The 19731-nt window shown below is 44.5% G+C and overlaps 1 protein-coding gene across 2 annotated transcripts in view; it reads right to left on the bottom strand.

The window, feature by feature from the left end:
• Nucleotides 1–19731, bottom strand: part of LZTR1 (leucine zipper like post translational regulator 1) — a 62949-nt gene that overhangs the window by 6548 nt on the left and 36670 nt on the right. The window contains exons 9-20 of one of the 2 annotated variants that reach the window (XM_088475120.1): nucleotides 18510–18711; nucleotides 17100–17150; nucleotides 16904–17014; nucleotides 15811–15903; nucleotides 14668–14763; nucleotides 13519–13705; nucleotides 12656–12825; nucleotides 12192–12348; nucleotides 11199–11325; nucleotides 9809–9958; nucleotides 8734–8839; nucleotides 7703–7783 (exon numbers count right to left, since the gene is read on the bottom strand). In XM_088475120.1, coding sequence (XP_088331246.1) covers nucleotides 7703–7783; nucleotides 8734–8839; nucleotides 9809–9958; nucleotides 11199–11325; nucleotides 12192–12348; nucleotides 12656–12825; nucleotides 13519–13705; nucleotides 14668–14763; nucleotides 15811–15903; nucleotides 16904–17014; nucleotides 17100–17150; nucleotides 18510–18711 — 1531 coding nt within the window. The remainder of the gene's footprint in view (nucleotides 1–7702; nucleotides 7784–8733; nucleotides 8840–9808; nucleotides 9959–11198; nucleotides 11326–12191; nucleotides 12349–12655; nucleotides 12826–13518; nucleotides 13706–14667; nucleotides 14764–15810; nucleotides 15904–16903; nucleotides 17015–17099; nucleotides 17151–18509; nucleotides 18712–19731) is intronic. The other variant, XM_088475121.1, reaches the window with a different exon arrangement.

The raw sequence follows: 19731 nt of genomic DNA, 5'->3' as shown, positions 1-19731 counted from the left end.
GGTGATGTCTATGCGTTCCAGACTTCAGGCTGTAATTGCCTACAAAGCATTTACAACAAAGTATTAAAAAGTGAAAGTTAGATTTAGGATTGTTTAGTTCGTCCCATTACTTTTGGCCCCTTAAAAAGTGGGAGGCACATATAGAAACCGTTGTAATTCCTACACCGTTCACCTGATTTGGATGTAATTACCCTCAAATTAAATCTGAAAGTCTGCAGTTAAAGCACAGCTTGTTTGTTTCATTTCAAAGCCATTGTGGTGGTGAATAGAGGCCAAAAATAAGAGATATGGTAAGAACTTACCCTTGTTATCTCTATTTCTACGAAGTCCATAGGGTTCCACAGGATACCTTGGGGTATAGGCGATGCGGCAGCAGCATCGGGCACCACAGAGTTAAAACTTTAGCCTCCCAGGATGCACTGGGGACCCTCCTCTAGACCCCGCCCCCCAGCCAAGGCCATCAGTTTTGTAACAAGCCATAGGCCGGAGGAGGAGAACAAAGAGAGAGAGAAGAAAGTCTGGAACACAGAAGAAACACATTCTCACTAGTAGGAGACTGAAAAACCGGTGACCAGATTAAAGCCCATCTGCAGTACAGGTGCGACAGGGCGGGAGTCCTGTGGAACCCTATGGACTTCGTAAAAATAGAGATAACAAGGGTAAGTTCTTACAATAGCTCTTATTTTCTACTTTAGGGTCCATAGGGTATCCACAGGATACCTTGGGGATGTCCCAAAGCAGTATCCTTTTAAGGGAGGGGACGCTCCTGGGCTGGAAGGAGAATCTGCCGCCCGAAGGAAGCATCCTGAGAGGCGAAGGCATGAAATGCATAGTACCTGACTAAGGTATGGACAGAAGACCACATGGCTGCCTTGCAAAGCTGAACAGCTGAGGACAAAAAGGGAGTCCGATTTCCTAAAGGAACTGGTACGATCAACATAAATCCTTAGAGCACGTACCACATCCCAAGAGGCCTCACCAGCAGAGAGGACTGGGGAATTAAAGGCCGGTACTAGGATTTCCACATTAAATGTGGAAACTAAATACCAACTTAGGGGGAAAACCAGGGCGAGTGCAAGGCCCTGCCCTGTCTGTATGAAAAAATAAAAAAATCAGAAAGGGAGGACTTGAGAGAACCCCCAAATCTGACACCCTTCTGGCCGAAATAATGGACAGAAGAAACACACAGTCTTAGCTGTAAGCCATTCGAAAGCCACTGAGCCCAGAGGTTTTCAATGGCGGTCCTTGGAGAGCCCTCAGGACCACGGCCAAATCCCAAGGAGCCACTGTCGGGACGAAGGAAGGCTGAATACGAAGTACACCTTGCATAAAGGTGTGGACATTAGGAAGTGTAGCAATCCTACGCTGAAAACTAGACTGACATGGCAGAAAGTTGCACCTTCAGTGAAGCAAGGCGAAGACCGTGATCTAAGCCCGTTTGTAGGAAAGCCAAAATCCTGATGGACCTGAGGATCAGAACCTCTAGGACTACACCATTCAAAGAAAGTATGCCTCACCCGGTGGTAAATCCCTGCAGAAGAAGGTTTCCGAGCTATGAGCATGGTGTTAACAGAGCTGGAAAAACCTCTGGACCTTAAGAGGGCTGACTTAACAGCCATGTGGTCAAAGCCAGACGACCGAGGTCCGGGTGCTGGAAAGGACCCTGAGACAACAGGTCCGGATGCAAAGGCCACAATATCGGGGTGTCGACTGAGAGACCCCGAAGATCTGAGAACCAGTGCCACCTGGCCCACGCTGGAGCTATGAGCAGAAGCGTGTCGCGTTCTTGCTTGAATTTGCTAATCATTCGAGGAAGAAGGGAAAAAACGGAGGTAACAGATACGCAAACCTGAAGGTCCACCTGACCAACAGAGCGTCCACCCGAAGAGCCCCTCAGTCTTTTGTGATTGAACCGTACACAGACAGTTTGTTGTTGTGTCGGGAGGACATGAGTTCTATTTCTGAAAAAGCCCCATTTGTTCACCAGTTGGTAAAATACTTCCTGGTGAAGAGATCATTCCCCTGGATGCACGTCTTGACGGTCGAGAAAGTCTGCATCCCAGTTGAGGCCTCCTGGCATGAACATTGCCGAATTATGGCAGGGAGGTTGGCCTCTGCCCAAGCTAGAATGCGGGACACTTCTGTCAGAACTGCCCAACTTCGGTTTCCACTTGGGCGGTCTATGTAAGCCAAAGTGATGGCGATGTCTGACTGTACCTGCACGGACCATCCGTGGAGGACATGCGTTACCTGCTGGAGAATTTTGAATACTGGCCGAAGTTCCAAGAGATTTATTGGAAATGCAGATTCTGTTGGCGTCCACCGTCCCTGAACGAAGTGTGGACCCGTCACTGCTTCCCAGCCCTGGAGACTGGTGCCCGTCATTAGAAGGACCCAGTCCGCAACTGACAAGGGGGGCACCCTGTTTTGGTGAGCGGTTAGTAGCCACCAGGCTAGAGACAGACAGACCTCTGGGGAAAGCACAATTGTCTGTGTTTTTAACCGATTGGGCAACCCATTCTATCTGTTGAGGATTAGCTGCTGTAGAGGTCTGGAGTGGAAGTGGGCATATTCCACCATGTCGAACATCGACACCATGGAGCCCAGTAACCGCATTGCTGAGTGCACAGACACTTGTCGGCTGTGAAGACAACTTCTGTAATGCAGAGATATTGTCCTTTGTCACAAAGATCCCCTGGTGTTGAGACTAACAGGACTCCGAAATGGAGCATCCTCAGTGAGGGACCCAGGAAGGACTTCTCTCAGTTTATCAGCTAGCCATAATTGTGCAGCACAGACATTGCTAGGTGCAGATGGCTCTGAAGAATTTCAGGAGACCCTGCTAACAACAGGAGGTAGTCCAGATAGGACAACAGGCGGACCCCCTGCATTTGAAGGTGGGCTGCCATAACCGCCATGAGTTTGGTAAATACTCGAGGCGCAGTGGCCAGAGTAAAGGGCAAAGGCGGCTTAGCATCCCAAACCTAAGGAATTGCTGTTGCGCCAAGATAATAGGTATATGAAGGTAGGCTTCATAATTGTCCAGAGACACCATGAAATCCCTAGGTCCCATTGCCAATATAGCATAGAGTGCAGCTTTTCTGGAGTTCCATGGCCTTGACGGATGGAAGACCTGCAGTGAAAAACCATCTGGGAGGCCTTCGCTGAAACGAGAGGGCGTACCCCAGAGAGACCACTTCTCTGACCCAAGTGTCCACGGTAGTCAGATACCAGCACCGGGCGAACTGAAGAAGCCAGCCTCCCACTTTGGAGTCCCCCAAGGGGAGGCCTTAGGCTGAAGGCTTATCGTCCGACCTGGGAGTAGGACGTCTTGTGCTCTAAGCCTGCTTGTCTGCACTTTGGACTTACCCTGGGCCCCAGAGGCCCGAAAGGACGAAGCACCAGACCCTGATGGGATCGGAGCCGATGGCAGACACGCAGACTTAGCTGCTGCCAGAGTCGCCACAATGTTGTCCAAATCAGAGCCAAAAAGGACCTGTGCATTAAAAGGCAAGCATTCCAAATCCTCTTCGGAATCTGCATCCGCTTTCCAAGAGCGCAACCCTAGGGTGCGGCGAACTGCCACGGATGGCGAGGAGATTCTGGAAACGGCTGCCTCATTAATATACGTGGCTGAGTCTCTGGGATTGCCTACCAACTTCGCCAGTTCAGGCGACGAGTCAGAGTCCAGAGACAATTACAAAATATCAGCCCAGCGCTCCATGGCTGTGGTCACCTAGCACACAGCCATAGCCGGTCTGGACGCCCCCTCCAGCAAGGGAATAACTGGATGTTAGGCATATTTCAACCTAATGATCCGTGGCAAGCTTGAAGGAGGCATGGAGGGCCTGGTAACGTAGTACTCCACACTAGGCGTGTGACATGAGAGTCCACCTGCGGAGGAGTCTCCCACTTGGGAAAAGTAATTAATCGCCAAGGGGTTTTAGTTTTGGCCAGGGGGGGTCGCCATCTTCAATAACCAAGACCACACGGACTGCCCATATAAGGCTTGGTATATATGTTTTTGACTTAGATTTCTGGTCTGAAATGTCAAAAAATTTCACCGTCATCAAATGTTATGACAGCATCATCATGCAGAACATTCTGAGACACTACAGACCGCTTAGCAGACTGCAAAGATGACTCCGCCTGTAACACGACCGATAGGTGCTGTACCGAATTGGCCGTGAACCCACACACGCAGGCTCATGCGAGACCCAGGTGGGCGAGAGCAGGAGACACTGGGGACCACTCAGCTTCCTGGGGAACCCCTATATTGGTGAGGACCCAACCGACTGCCGTGATAACCCCTATGGGGCAACGCAGGGGGTGTGGCCAGCCGACCCAAGCCCAACAAGGCCAGGGTGTTCCTGTACAGAAGCAGACACAGTAACTGGGCGTGATATTAGAAAACACGCCCTGCATAAACTCCCAGTGTTACATTACCCTCCGCTATTAGTACATTACAAGTGGTACCCTTTAGCAGTAGGGGAAAATCACGTTCACTCTCAGACATGATGAGTGTAACGGAGTGTATGTGACCTTCCTCACATATAAATACTTTTATAGTGAGGCAATGACGACCCTGCAGCACCGCACCGGAAGGGCTTTAGCAGAGGAAAAACAGGGATAGAAAATATGGCTGACAGTCAGAAGTGAAAGTACAGACAGACAGCGCTAGCATTAAGTCACATACAATGCAGAAATAACTTCCTGCACTACCAGCGCTGAAATCAACTACACAGACACAGAGCCTGGTAGGAAACAGCGCAGCATACACTGACCTTAACGTTGCTTGAAGGAGAGGTATGCAGGGGGACCCGGACCACACAGCCACCAGCATCAGCGTCCAGCAGCGCTTGCACATTATTCATAAAATGGCCGCCGAGGAGCAGAGAGGAGGCGGGCACTGGGGGAGGAACGCTGAACACAGCCCGCCAGACCGCTGTGGAGAGGCACCGGCTGTAAACAGGGAAGGCGCACTTCCCTGGCATGCATTTAACCCCAGGGACGCCGGACGGTTTCCGCTCAGTCGCGGCCCGCTGTCCCTGGGCCTTGTGGAAGTGCAGGTTAATACCTGGCTCCACTCGCAAGCCAGTCCCCAGGGAGCCCCCTGCCTGGGGACTGAGGACTGTGTCTTCCGGGGGGTACCCTCCGCGGGACCCGCCGCTTACCTGGCCCCCTTAGATCCGGCCACAGTCCGGGGTCACCGCTAGCCGTGACCACAGACCCCCACCAGCATCCCCGATCGGTACCAGCGTTCTGGTACCGGCGGGGTGAAGGAGCGACAGCATGGACGTCTGTACAGACTGTCCATGCTGTACAACAGCTCTAGATGTGCAGCCATAGCTGCTTTTGGAAGTCTTCAGGGGCTGTAACAGCCCCACTCTGCTACATGTGCTCCGACTCCTGGCTGGGCACCGAAAAAACTGATGGCATTGGCTGGGGGGCGGGGTATAGAGGAGGGACCCCAGTGCATCCTGGGAGGCTAAAGTTTTAACTCTGTGGTGCCCGATGCTGCTGCCGCATCGCCTATACCCCAAGGTACACTGTGGATACCCTATGGACCCTAAAGTAGAAATATGAAAATTCTGTCAATGTCCCAATATTTATGCACCTGACTGTAAATTTAGATTGTAAGCTCTTAGTTAGGAGCTTCTTTCCTGTACTAGCACATGGATGCCACATAATTTTTATGGTCCAAAAAAACAGCATGCAATAGCCAGGGATAATTAGACATTAGATCATTTTTTGGCAAGCCTTTACACGCAACTCACATCTCTGTGTACAATCATTTGCTGAGCGCTCTAATGGGATGTCGGCATTCATAATGTTGACGCTACAATGTCGACATTGTTGACTTTTCACCTGTTGAAATTCTGATACTGTCGACACGTCGCATTTCAACATTTTAACAATGTCAGAATGTTAACATTAGGCTTAGGCCGCGGGCAGGTGGTTAGACTTAGGCCGGGAGATTTCGGTTAGGCTGCGGGATGGTTAGGGTCAGGCACTAGAGGGAGAGGTAGGGTTAGGGAAGAAATACCTAAACGTCGGAGGATTGGAGGTCTGACCCGGAAGACTCCGCTGGAGCCAACGGGACACGGAAGACACCGCTGGAGCCACCAGGGATGATATGTCGAAATTTCTTCACTGTCATGATGAATGTCGACATAATGACCATGTCACCATTCACATGTCAACATGATGAACGTTGATATTTTTGTTGACATATCATACCCAACCCGCTGTAACAGGACACAAGACCAATTATGTTCAGCCATGCATTTTCAAAACGGGATGCGATAGAGGGCCTGATTCAGCAAGGATCGCAGTTGCTTATACTCATGCCATCGGTCGATTGATGCGTTCTGTGTATGCATCACAGTGCGCGAACTAGCCACTGCGATCAGAACAGCGATAGCAGAGGATATGCACACCCATGGCAGAGTGATTGATTGGAAGTGCCGCTTGTGGATGATAACGGGGGATGGGGGTTGGGCAAACGCAGGCGTGCCAGTGCGTATCAACGCCGTTGCATGGGCATGCATAAAATCAGCCACTGCAATACCAGATGCTGCCTGAGGACTCATAGCATGTGCAGAAGTAAGCAATTCTGAGTGAGGTCTGACCTGCATTAATTGTGCGTATGGGTCCGATGTTACTCAATGTTATTGATTGTTTCGCTATGTTGCCCTAGTATACGGATGTAAGGGGAAGTGGGCGTCCTTATGTCAGGCTGTGATCACAATGCAAACATTTACATAGCACCGCTGATATTAGCAACGCAGTTGCATGCGTACAAGCAGAATAGAGATCCATGCTGAATCAGGCCCAGAGTTGCTTGGCCCATGTATGATCAGTCCTCCGGAGTACACCGCTCTAAAGTTACCCTTTCCCAATGTGTTTCCTCAGTGCAGACGTATATAAATATACAAGCGGGAGTTTTTTTATTACATGGGTTTGGCCACTAACCTGTAAGGATGTAAGGAGAGTGACCTAGTATGAAAGGAAGGGGTTATAAGAAAAATGTAGGTCTGTCTTTATCAGAAAGTTATGGTCAAATAAGTGTAGTAGTCATGCACAGAAACGGGATAGACAGACAGACAAATAGTTTTATTGGTCCACATGGTTTAAAGTGGTAAGTGCATTGAAATCCACGACAGACAGACAGACAATGACATGTAGAGTTCAGAAATACTGCTGATCAGTCAGAGATATTACTATGACATGGATGGCATGATGAACCAATCTGAGCACTTGTTACTGTACCGCAGAGATGGGCCATGTGTATATATCCTGTAATAAGTAGCCTTAGCCAACTGTACAGCATAAATCACTGAACTTTTGCAAGAGAAGAAAACGGAGCAGAAAAGTGATGATTTCCTGATACATGACATGTTGTGTAGCTGTAAAATCACACTGACTTCCTTTCTCTTCTTGTCTACATTAACCTGAATATGAAAAAAATCCCTGTGCTCCATTTCATTACTTGCATTCTTTTAATTAAAGATGATGACTTCAGATGGAAGACCATGTTCGCTTTCCAAGCAAGGTGCTAATGAACATGTTGTATGCACACACACATGACAGCTAATACACAGAACCCAGTGTCATTTCAGAAGTCAGTAGAAACGACAGCTCCAACACGACAGAGGAGAGGACAACATGTTCCCAGAGCCCCAGAAAAGATGCCACCAACCTTGGTGAACTGATGGACTATGATGTGAAGGCAATGCTTCTTCATATCAAGAGCCTGTGTCTTATCCGCTGCTTCTAAGATCTAAGACGAAAAAAGGATATTAAAAAGCATTTAAAATATGAACGTGTAAGTAAAAGAGGAGTCACATAGAAACTACATATTTACTTCAGTTTTATTAACTAGAATCAGCGACCACACAATCTACACCTGCCTGCTGTACACAACCCCAGCCAGAGCCTGACCCCACCGCCGCACACAGCCAGAGCCCAAGTTTCCCCTCCCCGTACACAACCCTAGCCTGCTCAACCACACATCCCCATCCACGGCCTGCTCTACCACACATAACCCCCATCCACCGCCTGCTCTACCAAACACAACCCAATCAGAGTCAGCTCAACCATATATAACCCCATCCAAAGTCTGCTCTACCACACACAACCCCATACAGAGCCTGTTCTACCACACAACCCCAATCCGAGTCAGCTCGACAATATAGAACTCCATCCAGAGTCTGCTATACCACCATACATAACCCCATTCAGAGTCTGCCCTAAGATACCGGAACCTGCTCCACCATATATAAACCTCAGCTACAGTTGCACATCTCTTCAGCATATTATCCTTCTTATGCTTTTGAACATTTTAATAATAAAATATGCAATACTATTGGAATAAAATATGGTTTGTATGTATCCATCAAGCAACAGCATCTTTTCCTGGATAACATTTGATAATAAGCTATACAAGAGATTGACCACTTTATGATGCTGATCTCGCAGCACTGTAATATATTCTGCAGTTACAAAGCTCTACCCTATAATCCTGGCTGTAACTACAGTGGAATACAGACCGGGAACACTTAGATACATTGATTTTAAATGAACATGTAAACTTTCATTTACTATTTTTGTTCTAAAGATAAGATGTTCAGTGACATGTCTGCCAGTAGCAACTCCTTCTCTGATCACTAACACTTATATACATATCAGATACTTGTAAGATCACAGCTTTTATAAGTCCCTCATCATTACCTGAAGCACATTCTCAACAGTCACATTCATCTCCAGGTTCTGTCGGCAATAGGCCTGCAGTCTGTTGCTGAAGAATCCATAATAATAGGGGGCAGAGAACAAGTAACTAGGATTCACATTAAGGAATATATGACAGACTTCCTATGATCTGCGATTTGTCCATCTCTGTAATTCTCTTGCTGGGGGATTACGGAGGTCTGCACATACTTTATCGTGTGTATACCGGTCAGTAGTAGGAAATACTACATTTCAGTTTACTACGTTAAGCACAATAAGTACTCGTCTAAAGCTTAAACAAGTGACAACTGATAATAGGTTCAAAGGATATTTATTTTCTCCTATTCTAGTTTAGATGCTAGAAGAGAGATGGTCAGATGGCTGTTAGTGGGAATGTGATGGTAACGTGACGAATATAAAGTGTGATAGAAAGACAAAGGGGGAGATATATCCAGCCTTGGAGAAGTTGCCCAAAGCAGCCAATCGGCTTCGGTCAGTTGTCTAGAAGAGTCTATGAAATGATGGTTAGAAGCTCTGAAAGACATGAAGAAAATCCCCATGCTTGTATTTGCTTGATACACACAGATCTGCAGTGGTGGTAATAGCGCTGACAGCAATGTGTATCTGTTTAGTACACATGCTGTATATGGCATTGATACTGCCACGCAGCTGGTACCATGTACAATATGGGAAAAGTAGAGCAGGGCACATTCCTTTTCTGCGGGATAGATTCTAGAAACCTGTGTGGAGGGATTTATCACTTGTGATAAAGGATGTTAGGGATAAGAACTGGACATTTAAATCCCCAAATAATCACATCATAAAATAAGGACTAGTCCCAGACATTCCTCAGGCAATTCATTTTAAGTGGCCATACAGTATACTTTCAGGGTCAAAGGGTTACACTCCAATACGTTATGTACGTATTCTTCCATCTAATCAAAATTGTGAACAAACATTTTAAAGGCCAGTAAAATGCAGACAATTTTATTGGACTACAACTTTAGAATAGAGCTGTTCAGACAATTGGCGAAATGGCTTTTATTACGGAGGGCCGTTACTGGCATTAAAAGGATACAGCGAGTCTTCTGGGGGCATATTGACCTCTCCATAGTAGATGTATCGCAGCAGCGACTCGAAGGCCTGTTTGCTTGGCACCATCTCACCTATAGAGATGTTCACTTGTCCATCCTCTGGCATGAATGAACGGAACATGGCCTCAAAGTAGCTGCAAAGAAGACCAGGAATTAAGTGAATGAATTTAAAACTGTAGAAACGTTATTACTTGTATGTTTGGTATTACTTATGGCTAGGCTTGCCATAGGATCCCCCTTTCATTCAGGACACGTGAATTACACAGGTTTTGTGGCTGATTAAAACCAGGTGAAATGGAAACTTGAAGTCAGCCAGCCACAGAGCCAGTGTAATTCGTGTGTGTCCCGAATGAAAGGGATGATATGGCAAGCCTACTCACTGCTGATGTCTTCCGTTTCCTTTTACAAATATAGAGTTTAAAAAACAAACTGTAAAGCCTGACACAAACAAAACTCATAGAAACTGATGTATGAAATATGACAGAAATGTCCCCTTTGCTTACCAAAGCTCCTACTGGATTAGTTATCTTACTGCAGATAAACAGAACTGCTGCCTGAGTTATGCTGGGTACACACTGGTCAACATATCTGCAGTTCAATTGAACAGCCAATATATCATGTGTCCGTCTGCCACTGTGTACAGACGAAATGTCTGAACGACGTTGTTCAGACATATCGCGTTGTCTGTGCAGCAGATCCGATGGCAGATATAGCTGCACATCGTGCTGTGTGTACGGGAGGTCAGACGACCGCTCGTACACTTGCTGCCGAGGCGATGTGACCCCCAGCCAGAGGGATACCCGGCCAGATGGCAGTGATGGTTGTTCAGTGTGTATGAACCACCAACATCAGCAGATATAGCTGCAGATCAGTCAATCTGCAGATATATCTTTCAAGTGTGTACCCAGCTTAATTAGCTGATTGGGTTAGACAGAACTGTAGGTGTGACCCTGAGTACATACTGCAGCATAACAGTGTCTGTCTCGTATGGGGACAAGACACAACAGGATAAACAATTGCACACTTAGGGGTGTCACCTTATAAGAAATGACATCTGTTGTATGATCATGATTAAAAGTCACCAGGACCTTTCTCCTTTACAACTAGTAACTAGTGATGTGTGCAGTGAGCACAATGCAAAGTGAGAGGACACAGATCTATGTCAAGTTAATAATGCAAGACAAGAAGCACGGGGCTGAAACTATAACAAAACAACATGGTGGGTATACCGGCTATTAGGTAGGTATTTGCTAAAGCCAGCACTAGAAACACAGCTTCAATGTGTTCAGCTGAAAGTTTGTTGCCCTCTCTGATTATTTTCCTTAATGACCCGGAACACGTGCAGAACGGCAGGTACAAAAACTGAAGGCACACCTAGAGCGAGCGGCCAGAATAGCCTTGTGTGCTGGTCTTGGGTGTCCATCCAGCAACAAAGTGATGTCACAAAAATCTCTTCCCGCACCTTCAAGACAAGCCTTCATATCCTGGACAAGAGAAGTGCCTGAAACACACACAAACACACTTTACATATCAGTAGTATTAAACACTGCACCTTAAGGAGGAGTTGTTTTCTGGAACAAAAGACTAATACAGAAATGAGTTTTGGACTAACACTGGGGTAAAAGTCAGTAGGAAAGCAGATTTTTTTTTTTTTTTTTAAATATTCACAACCAAATGGAAAATGTCAAAGCAGAGGACGCAGATCATTTAAATAAACCAAGATCAGTACATGCTTTTTCCTTCATCCTGTAAGCAGTTTAAGTGAGAGTCAGTCTAGCAAGGTCTTGTCGCAATGACTGTGTACTAAGATATAGATAGATGTGTCAGCAAAACTAAGTGGTGAGCTACCTACCATAGAACGCACACTGCGCGGGTCTACAACGGGAGCTCGCAGATAATTAAATCTGCCCTATGGAATGATACAGTGTCCAGTAGCCATGTAAAAGGTAGCTGGGATAAAAAGTATACAGTGACAATGCTAATGCTGGGTACACACTGGCCGACTTAGATGATATGTCTGAACTGTGTCGTTGACAGACATCGCTTCAGCTGTGTAGCACAGCCGATGGCAGACATAGCTGCAGATATATCGGCACATCGTGCTGTGTGTACAGGCGGTCAGCCAACCGCCCATACACTTGCTGCAGAGGCCGCTGGTGACTGACATCACAACTGGGCGGGCACATGTAAATGCCCGCCAATTAGGGACATCAGGTACGACACATGAGGCTGATTGGTAAGTGTGTATGCACTTACCAATCGTCAGATAGGACTGCGGTCCGTCGTCCTAATGTGTAGCCAGTTTATGGGACACCTTATATCATAAATGTACATCCAAAACTGTCATTAATAAAAGCAGTAACAAACCTATATCAACAGGCTGATCTGAGTGTAGCCGGACAGGAGGCTGCTGCTTCCTGCGCACAATCTCCACAATCAGTGAGGAGGACAAGTGCTCAAACTCTTTCATCATTATCACCTGGTTGAAGTGAGATTCCTTTACAACAAAGTTCAAACAATGTTCCTGGGGAAAACAAAGTCAGGAAATGATCAGTTTCCATTAATACAGCAAGAGAGCAATTTAACTTATTTATATATATCTCCTGCGAACACATGTAAGGAGCAACACAAAGGTAAGAGAGCTGGGCATTGGGCTCCTACAGTTGTACTAGGTGGGGGAAATGGTTAATGGGCAGCTATTAGGCTTAGGTGAGGTTCCCACTTAACATCACATTTATTGCATCAAGTAGTGCACGTCATGTGGGTGTCACCTGGGTTCTTCCCATGCTGTGGAAAGTTAAAGCCTTGAGCCGGGCCGGCCCCTTTATTACCTTTAATTGGTCCAGCTGCAGCTTGTTGGCATTTTCACACACGACAAGGACGTTCTGAAGGTCAACAGATGCCTCAATGTACTGAACACAAAGCTGCTCCAGGCGAGAGAGCTTAAAATGTAAAGCTAGTTTATATACATCCATGATGAGGAGAACGTCCTGCACGTGACCTGAGGGAGGAGAAACAGCATTAACACATAGGCTCCATAGTGCAAAGTAGAGCAATGTAAAGTATAGCACAGTTCCACAAAATGAGCCATCTGCCTGGACTAGGATCTGAACCAAACATTACAATTTGCCATGTGTAAACTAATAAAATGTGAATCTGTTACATATGTATCTAATTAATTAAATCTATCCATTTAGTACATCAGATGCAATGTTTCAGCCCCCCTGGCATTTTGTTATTAGAAGTCACAGCAGTATAAACACATGCAATAAGCCAATGTAATGCCTGTACTCTGATTTTATCACCATACAGTTGCACTACTAGTAGTAAGGTAACAAGCAATGGCTACACATGAATTAGAGCAGTTTCTATAGGACAGTGTGCAGCTACCTCTCTAGGATTTACAGTATCAGATTGCAAGTCACAGGTGCACATTTTATATGTACTCTCCCCACCATTATTTACTATGACAGGGTTCAGACACAATACTCCTTTAGCTGTATTGGAAACAAAAGTCTGCCAGCAAAATCAATCTGACTGCACAGGCTTACTAGTGCAAGGAATTACTTTTGAATTAGGTTTCACATTCATCCAACACATGTCATGGCAATTTACTTCCCTATAAAAGTGCAAAGTTTATAAATGACAAATATGAGACCATGCATACAGCATGTGAGTATACAGCCCAGCTCACCTTTCCGTGGGTACTTTATCTTGTCTGTGTATAAGAACTGCATGAGCACCTCAAATGGCCGAGCCTCTGCGTCCCGGATGATCACTTCCTGCATGGGCTGAGTGTGGCTGCTCTTCTGCTGGCCGCCTGCACTCTCCAGCTTTTGCTGTGCACTTTGGGCTTCATCCTCCAGATCCTGTTGTAATTCCTGATCGCACAGAACACAATTAGATTTGTAATGTGTCAGCCAGACAAAAAGCAAAGAATTTTATAGTAAACAAAATTATTCCAGTGCAGATCACTTAAATGTATTCCAAGATTTTGCTGAACCCCCACATATTATATATTAATAATGTTTAATGATACAGTGATTTATACTAATGAATTTTCTTAATTAATCTTACAATAAAGAGTTTGGCTGATTCACATTCTAGATTTATTAATTTAGTACCATGGAGACTAGAAAATAATTTACACATTTTTTAACATGTCATTTAATGTCAGTGATGGCTGAAAACTCCCTATGGCTGCTTAATATCCAGCACTGCAGAATTAAACACCACCATCCATTCCGGCATGTTCAACACGCACAACACAAGCTGCAGGTCTACATTGCTGTTAGTCAGGCACTAGCTCCAATTACCCATGCTGTTTATGTTATATACTTGTGATTTTATAATGAAACAGGTTCTAGCAGTAGACAAATGACAGTAGGTGACAGATTTTGCACAGGACTCTGGTCTCATGCTTTTATTAAACCTTTTGAAGCATATTAAATTGGCCACAGTCCTTATGCTTCCTCTGCTATTAACACATCAAACCACAGAACTGCCACTGACTGGTTACTTTCTGGTTCTTCAATGTACCATAAACACTGCAGTGTCAGTCACAACAGGGTGCATATAACAAGTCACTGCCCCTGGCAAAGCCAACGTTAACTACCAGCCCCCATTCAGTCAGTTAAGGGCTATTTTTGCCTATTCTGTCACTGAATTGTATGCAAAAAGTACAGTAACTAAATTTTCCCATGTGTTTCACATTATATGGGACACACGTCACAGAACTATGTGGCGGGACCCTTGTAGCACCAAATGAATAAAGGAAAATAATAAAATAAAAAACTATAATAAGCCATGTATCACTTGTGCAGCGGGAGCACAAACTACTCACTTGTCGCTGCCTCTCTCTTGCTTGAGTGATTTTCTTCCGCAGCCACTTACACCGAGCAGTCACGATCGCTATGTGTCCTCGTACTCGTTCCTCTTTCTATGCCAGAACAAAAAAAAAAGGCGTAATGGAACTCAGACGCTATTAAATATATGATAATTTTTAAATTTACAAATACTAATAGGGTCACACTAAGGTGCGTATCCACTACGCGATATTAATGGACGACTGAACGATAACGACATCATTATCGTTCAGTCGTCCATTAATCGTGCCCAATAATGTTGGAAACGACCAGCGATGCATGCTCCCGCTGGTCGTTTCCGACATCAATCATCGGCTGAACATGCCGGTCAATCTGCCGATAACGGACTGACCAGTGTAGGCACTGCAGGGGATGGGGAACGACAATATGATTACGATGTCGTAATCGTACGGTCTTCCCTGGGTCGCGTAGTGGATACGCACCTTAAGAAAGCATATCTGATGTTTGTTTTTACTTCATACAGAAACATTTGGACAAGCAGATAAGAAAAATATTTAATGTGTCTTCAAAATATTCAATATATGATTATTCTATGCTTGGAAGACTAGGTTTATGAGGAAATTACGCCATCTGCAATGACTCGCGGGGTTGGTGTAAGCAAGGACTCTGGTACTTCACTAAACCAAAATAGGTAAAGGAAGTACAATTAAAAATGTAATGTGTGGGTAAAATAATAATAATACTACAAATGAACAATGGAAAAAGTCACTGAAATGCTACGTGGATATGGTTAAGTGTGAAAGGTGTTGGGGTTTTCTTCCATTTCAAGTTGTGCGAAGAACAAAAAAATCCCTTTAGAAAATTTGGTGGCTGCACCCACAGGATTCACCCATTTTTAACAGTGGTCTGGGAAATATTGCACGTTTCCAGGCAGGGCCCTCATACCTCTATGTCTGTCTGTTATTACCCACGGTTATGTTCCCATTAGTAAAGCGCAATGGAATATATGCTGGTGCTATATAAGTAAATGGTAAAAAAAAAAATTAATATTTGAAAGACCTCTTTGTTAAGCCTTTGTATCGGACCTAATTTATCTTGATTCCTATAAATGTACAATAAAAAGGTCAAGACTATTTTTTTTTTAAACAGCAAAGACTCACTTCTCCCAAAATAAACTCCACATCACAGAACTGCTGGTTCTCAAACAGCCTTCCATAATCCTCATGTAAAGTGCACTTTGGGTAACACGAGAACTGCCAAAAAAGGAAAGTAATACGTAACAGATGCACACAGGACAGATTTAGCTGGACATAGACCAAGCATTGCACTGTAGCTTATAAACCCACATGTCACAGAAGTACTTTACTTCTAATTAGTCTTTTCTATATTTCTCTTTCCAATAAAAAGGTTGTTACATAGGTGTCATTTCTTAAATGAATAATTAGAAGCCACTAATAGGCTCACGTATACATTGTACTACTAGAGGAGGAAAGGTCTTTACACTGCCCAATAACTGATCTATGTGGTAGCCTAGAAAGATGTGGGAGGGAAGACATGCTTCCTGTGGATGGCTCTGAAGATTACGTGTGCAGAACAGATTTTCTCCATACAGAAAGGGGACACAGCGGGTCAGGACAGGCACAGAGGATGCGGCGGACGCATCCCATGCGTTTGTGCCAGGCATAATGGGTAAAGGTTAAATTTTTGATACAGAAAAACACTTCTATGCAGATTGATAACTAAAAACCTTTTAAAGGCAGATTAGCAGATCTTTTCAATAGATGAAAGACAAGATTTATCTTTTGAAAATTCCTGGGGCTGCGGTGACATATCTGTCATGTACATGATATATATTTTTCAAACGACGAACGATTTTGCATGACATCATTCAGGGAGTGGATTTTTTTTTAATGTTTCTATTCATTTACATAAAAAAAAAAAATCGTTCGTCGTTTACAGCGACAGATATTTTTAATATCTGTCAGCGATAAACGATAATTGACCAACATGTTGGAGAGACAAAAGACCAAATTTGTCGGCCGCGGGAGTACGCATTTTGATCGTTCAGAGCCTATCCATTAGGAGATAAATTGAACGACTGAACGATAAATCGTTCAAATTTATCTGCTAATGGATAGGCCCCTTTACTTTGACCTTTGTTTATACTTGATAGACAATACAATCTACACTACAGAATCACTTACAGATGTCCGCCTCTCACTGAGCAGACTGGACATACACTCTTTAGATTACCTGAAAACGATACATTTCTCCGCTCCTGACATTATTATCCACAGTGCCACCAAATATGTACATGGCATCAGCGATCACCGCAGCGGCATGGAAGAGGCGGCCACTGGGCAGCTGTAATGTAAAGATTTGGATGTTCATTACATCGTAGCTCACATTACTCAGAACAGAATGACAAAAAGCTGAATTTCCTCCTTACATAAAGGATCATGGTAACTCCCTTGTCACCCGATTGTGTGTCCAGAAGGTCCTGTCATATAGTGGAACGGTTCAGTATGTGGGATTAAATAAGATTCACAGATAAAGTTTGACAATCAGAAGCAGGGACTTGTTTACAAGAACACTCAACAAATATTCTGTGGTGTGCAAGTGGGTGTGGGGGGCTCTCCCCCAAATAGTTTTTCATGGAAAAACATATTAAACATGTTTGTTCCAAATTTTTTAAATTATATTTGGGAAGTCTAATGCAACAGATCACATTTATCCTATCTACAAAATGTATAAGTCACATAATAACTGTGGGACCTCTCCTACTAAGTTACTTTGGCTTCTTAAATCCTACATCTGTATCACACACAAGCTTCTCGAATAAATGGCCTTCGTGATTTTTCTAATTTACTGCACACATGGCCTGATTCAGAGACAGACGCGAGGCTGATATTTACACAAAACGATAGATTTTTTGCAATTGTGCTGCGTGTAATTCATGCAGAGGAACCACTCACAGAGTGACAGGTAGTCAGCATTCTGGGGGGGGGGGGGCATGTGTGACTGTTTAAATGCCGTTTCATGGGCGTGCATAAATTAGCCATTGCGTCATCCTGCGCAGCATGAGAGCTCGTGTCACGAGTGCGTGTATGAGGCAGGTCAGACTTGCCTTACATGCTGTGTGACTGCCCAATGTGCGTGGAAAGTACAAATGTTGGACGGATATTAGAAGGCAGCAGTGGGCATCCCTATGCTCAGCTGTGCTGTGGAAGGCAATTAGCATATTTTACTATCTGTGAGAGAATGCAGTTATGATCGCTTTACCATCCATCTCTGAATCAGGCCCACAGCCCAATCCTGCCACCAATGTCTGAATTAATGTAATTGGCCAACCTGGACAAGGCCCATGATTCCAATCATCATTGGACCAGTTGCTATGATTGGAGGATCACAAAACCGACATATACTTAGTGGGGCTATTGGGAACCACATTTCCCACTTGTCCAATGTGGCTGGACTATAAAACTCTGTAGTCTGTGTTTCATCTGTGGAATGAATTATCAGAACTGACCATTAACTGCAATAGCATGTGGTAAACACTACATATTTGTGTATGGTCATACTGTATCTTATATATGTACAACAGTATTTTTTTTTTTTTTTATTACAATGTCACACAAGACTGACGGAGCAGCTTAACAGTGAGGAGAAACACCTCCTAGAGGCTGATGGAAATGATATTAGACGTTTGGAAGAAATACATACTATCTCTATAGAAGATGGTGTACAAAAGAAGTTACCTGGGAGGTTTTTTATATAAATATTTAAGCTGCATCCCAGTAGTTAAAATAACTAGGTGAATAAATAAAGGCACTAAACAATACATTGTAATGGTTCCTACCTCACTGTCTGGGCTGGGCTGAATCACCTCCCAGGATTGGGAGTCCACGTCATAACAGTGCAGTTCATTAGGCAAAGTGTTGTCTGCTGCGCCCCCAAATACATAGAGGTGTCTGTCAAAAGCCACCATGGTGTGCCCATAGCGTCTCTGTGGCGGTGGAGGTGACCCTCGTAGTAAGTGCTCAGTAGGAATGCGCATCCAACTGTGGGCCGAAATTAGATGACTTAGCTGTAGAATTAGCCTTTCTGATCGCTACACATAAAAGGCTGAGCAACACCGACCATTCATATATCTCTCCAGCTGTAGGAGTCTTAGGGGGCAATTCAATTGTTTTTTTGTGCGCCCAAATTTCTGATAAGACCCTCCTGAGGTGGCAAGCAGAAACCTGAAAAAGTCCAGCATTTGGGCACTCTAACTAGGACATTAGACGGGTTTAGCGCTTTATGCGGCAAAATCCAGTACATATGGGAGTGAAAAACGCAATAACTAATGGGTGCCAATGGATCTCGTGTGCCATCAGAGCAACAACTGAATTGTTCCATCAGGGGCCCATTACTTATAGGTGTGCAAAAAAACAACTGAAATCCCCCCTTAAAGTCTCAAAGGTGTATAATGATTTCCTATTAAAAAAAGTATCTCAACAGACACTTAAAAGACACAGAAAGCTGAAGCCTGCTGATATCCCTGAGAGTACGGAGGGCAGAAATGTGAAAAGCTTCCTGAAGGGTTGGCTGGTGGACATGGAACCCGTTTCTACAGATTTCTCTGTAAAGAGGTAACTGTATACTCTGCAGGCCTGCCCACTGGGTCCACTCTGAGTGCTGTAATTGCTAGCTCTTATATTAGAAGGACATAAGCTGGTCATACACCTAAATATTAGCTATCCAACTAGTCGGCAGGTTGGAACAAAATCTGGTTATGTATGGGAGCAAATCGCAATTGATCATTTGCACTTAAACACTGGAAAATAAAAGAAAATGGTCAGACATATTGGTTTAATCAAATGGAATAAACCAATTTGTCTCAACAACTGTTTTTGTCCATTTTCCAGTGTTTGGGTGCAAATGGTAAATTGTCATTTGATCCCTTATACATTTTCTTTCCAGCCAGCTGGATGATTGGAAAAATAATCTTTAAGTGTATGGCCAGTTTAAGACATAACTCTAAGGTTGACTTTCTCTAATAACCCATCACACCTACAAAACGAGCAGGATTTCATGTA

The sequence above is a fragment of the Taudactylus pleione genome, unplaced genomic scaffold (genome assembly GCF_031769625.1).
Source record: "Taudactylus pleione unplaced genomic scaffold, aTauple2 ptg000162l, whole genome shotgun sequence".
Taxonomy (NCBI): domain Eukaryota; kingdom Metazoa; phylum Chordata; class Amphibia; order Anura; family Myobatrachidae; genus Taudactylus; species Taudactylus pleione.
This window is presented reverse-complemented; position numbering and strand designations above follow the sequence as displayed.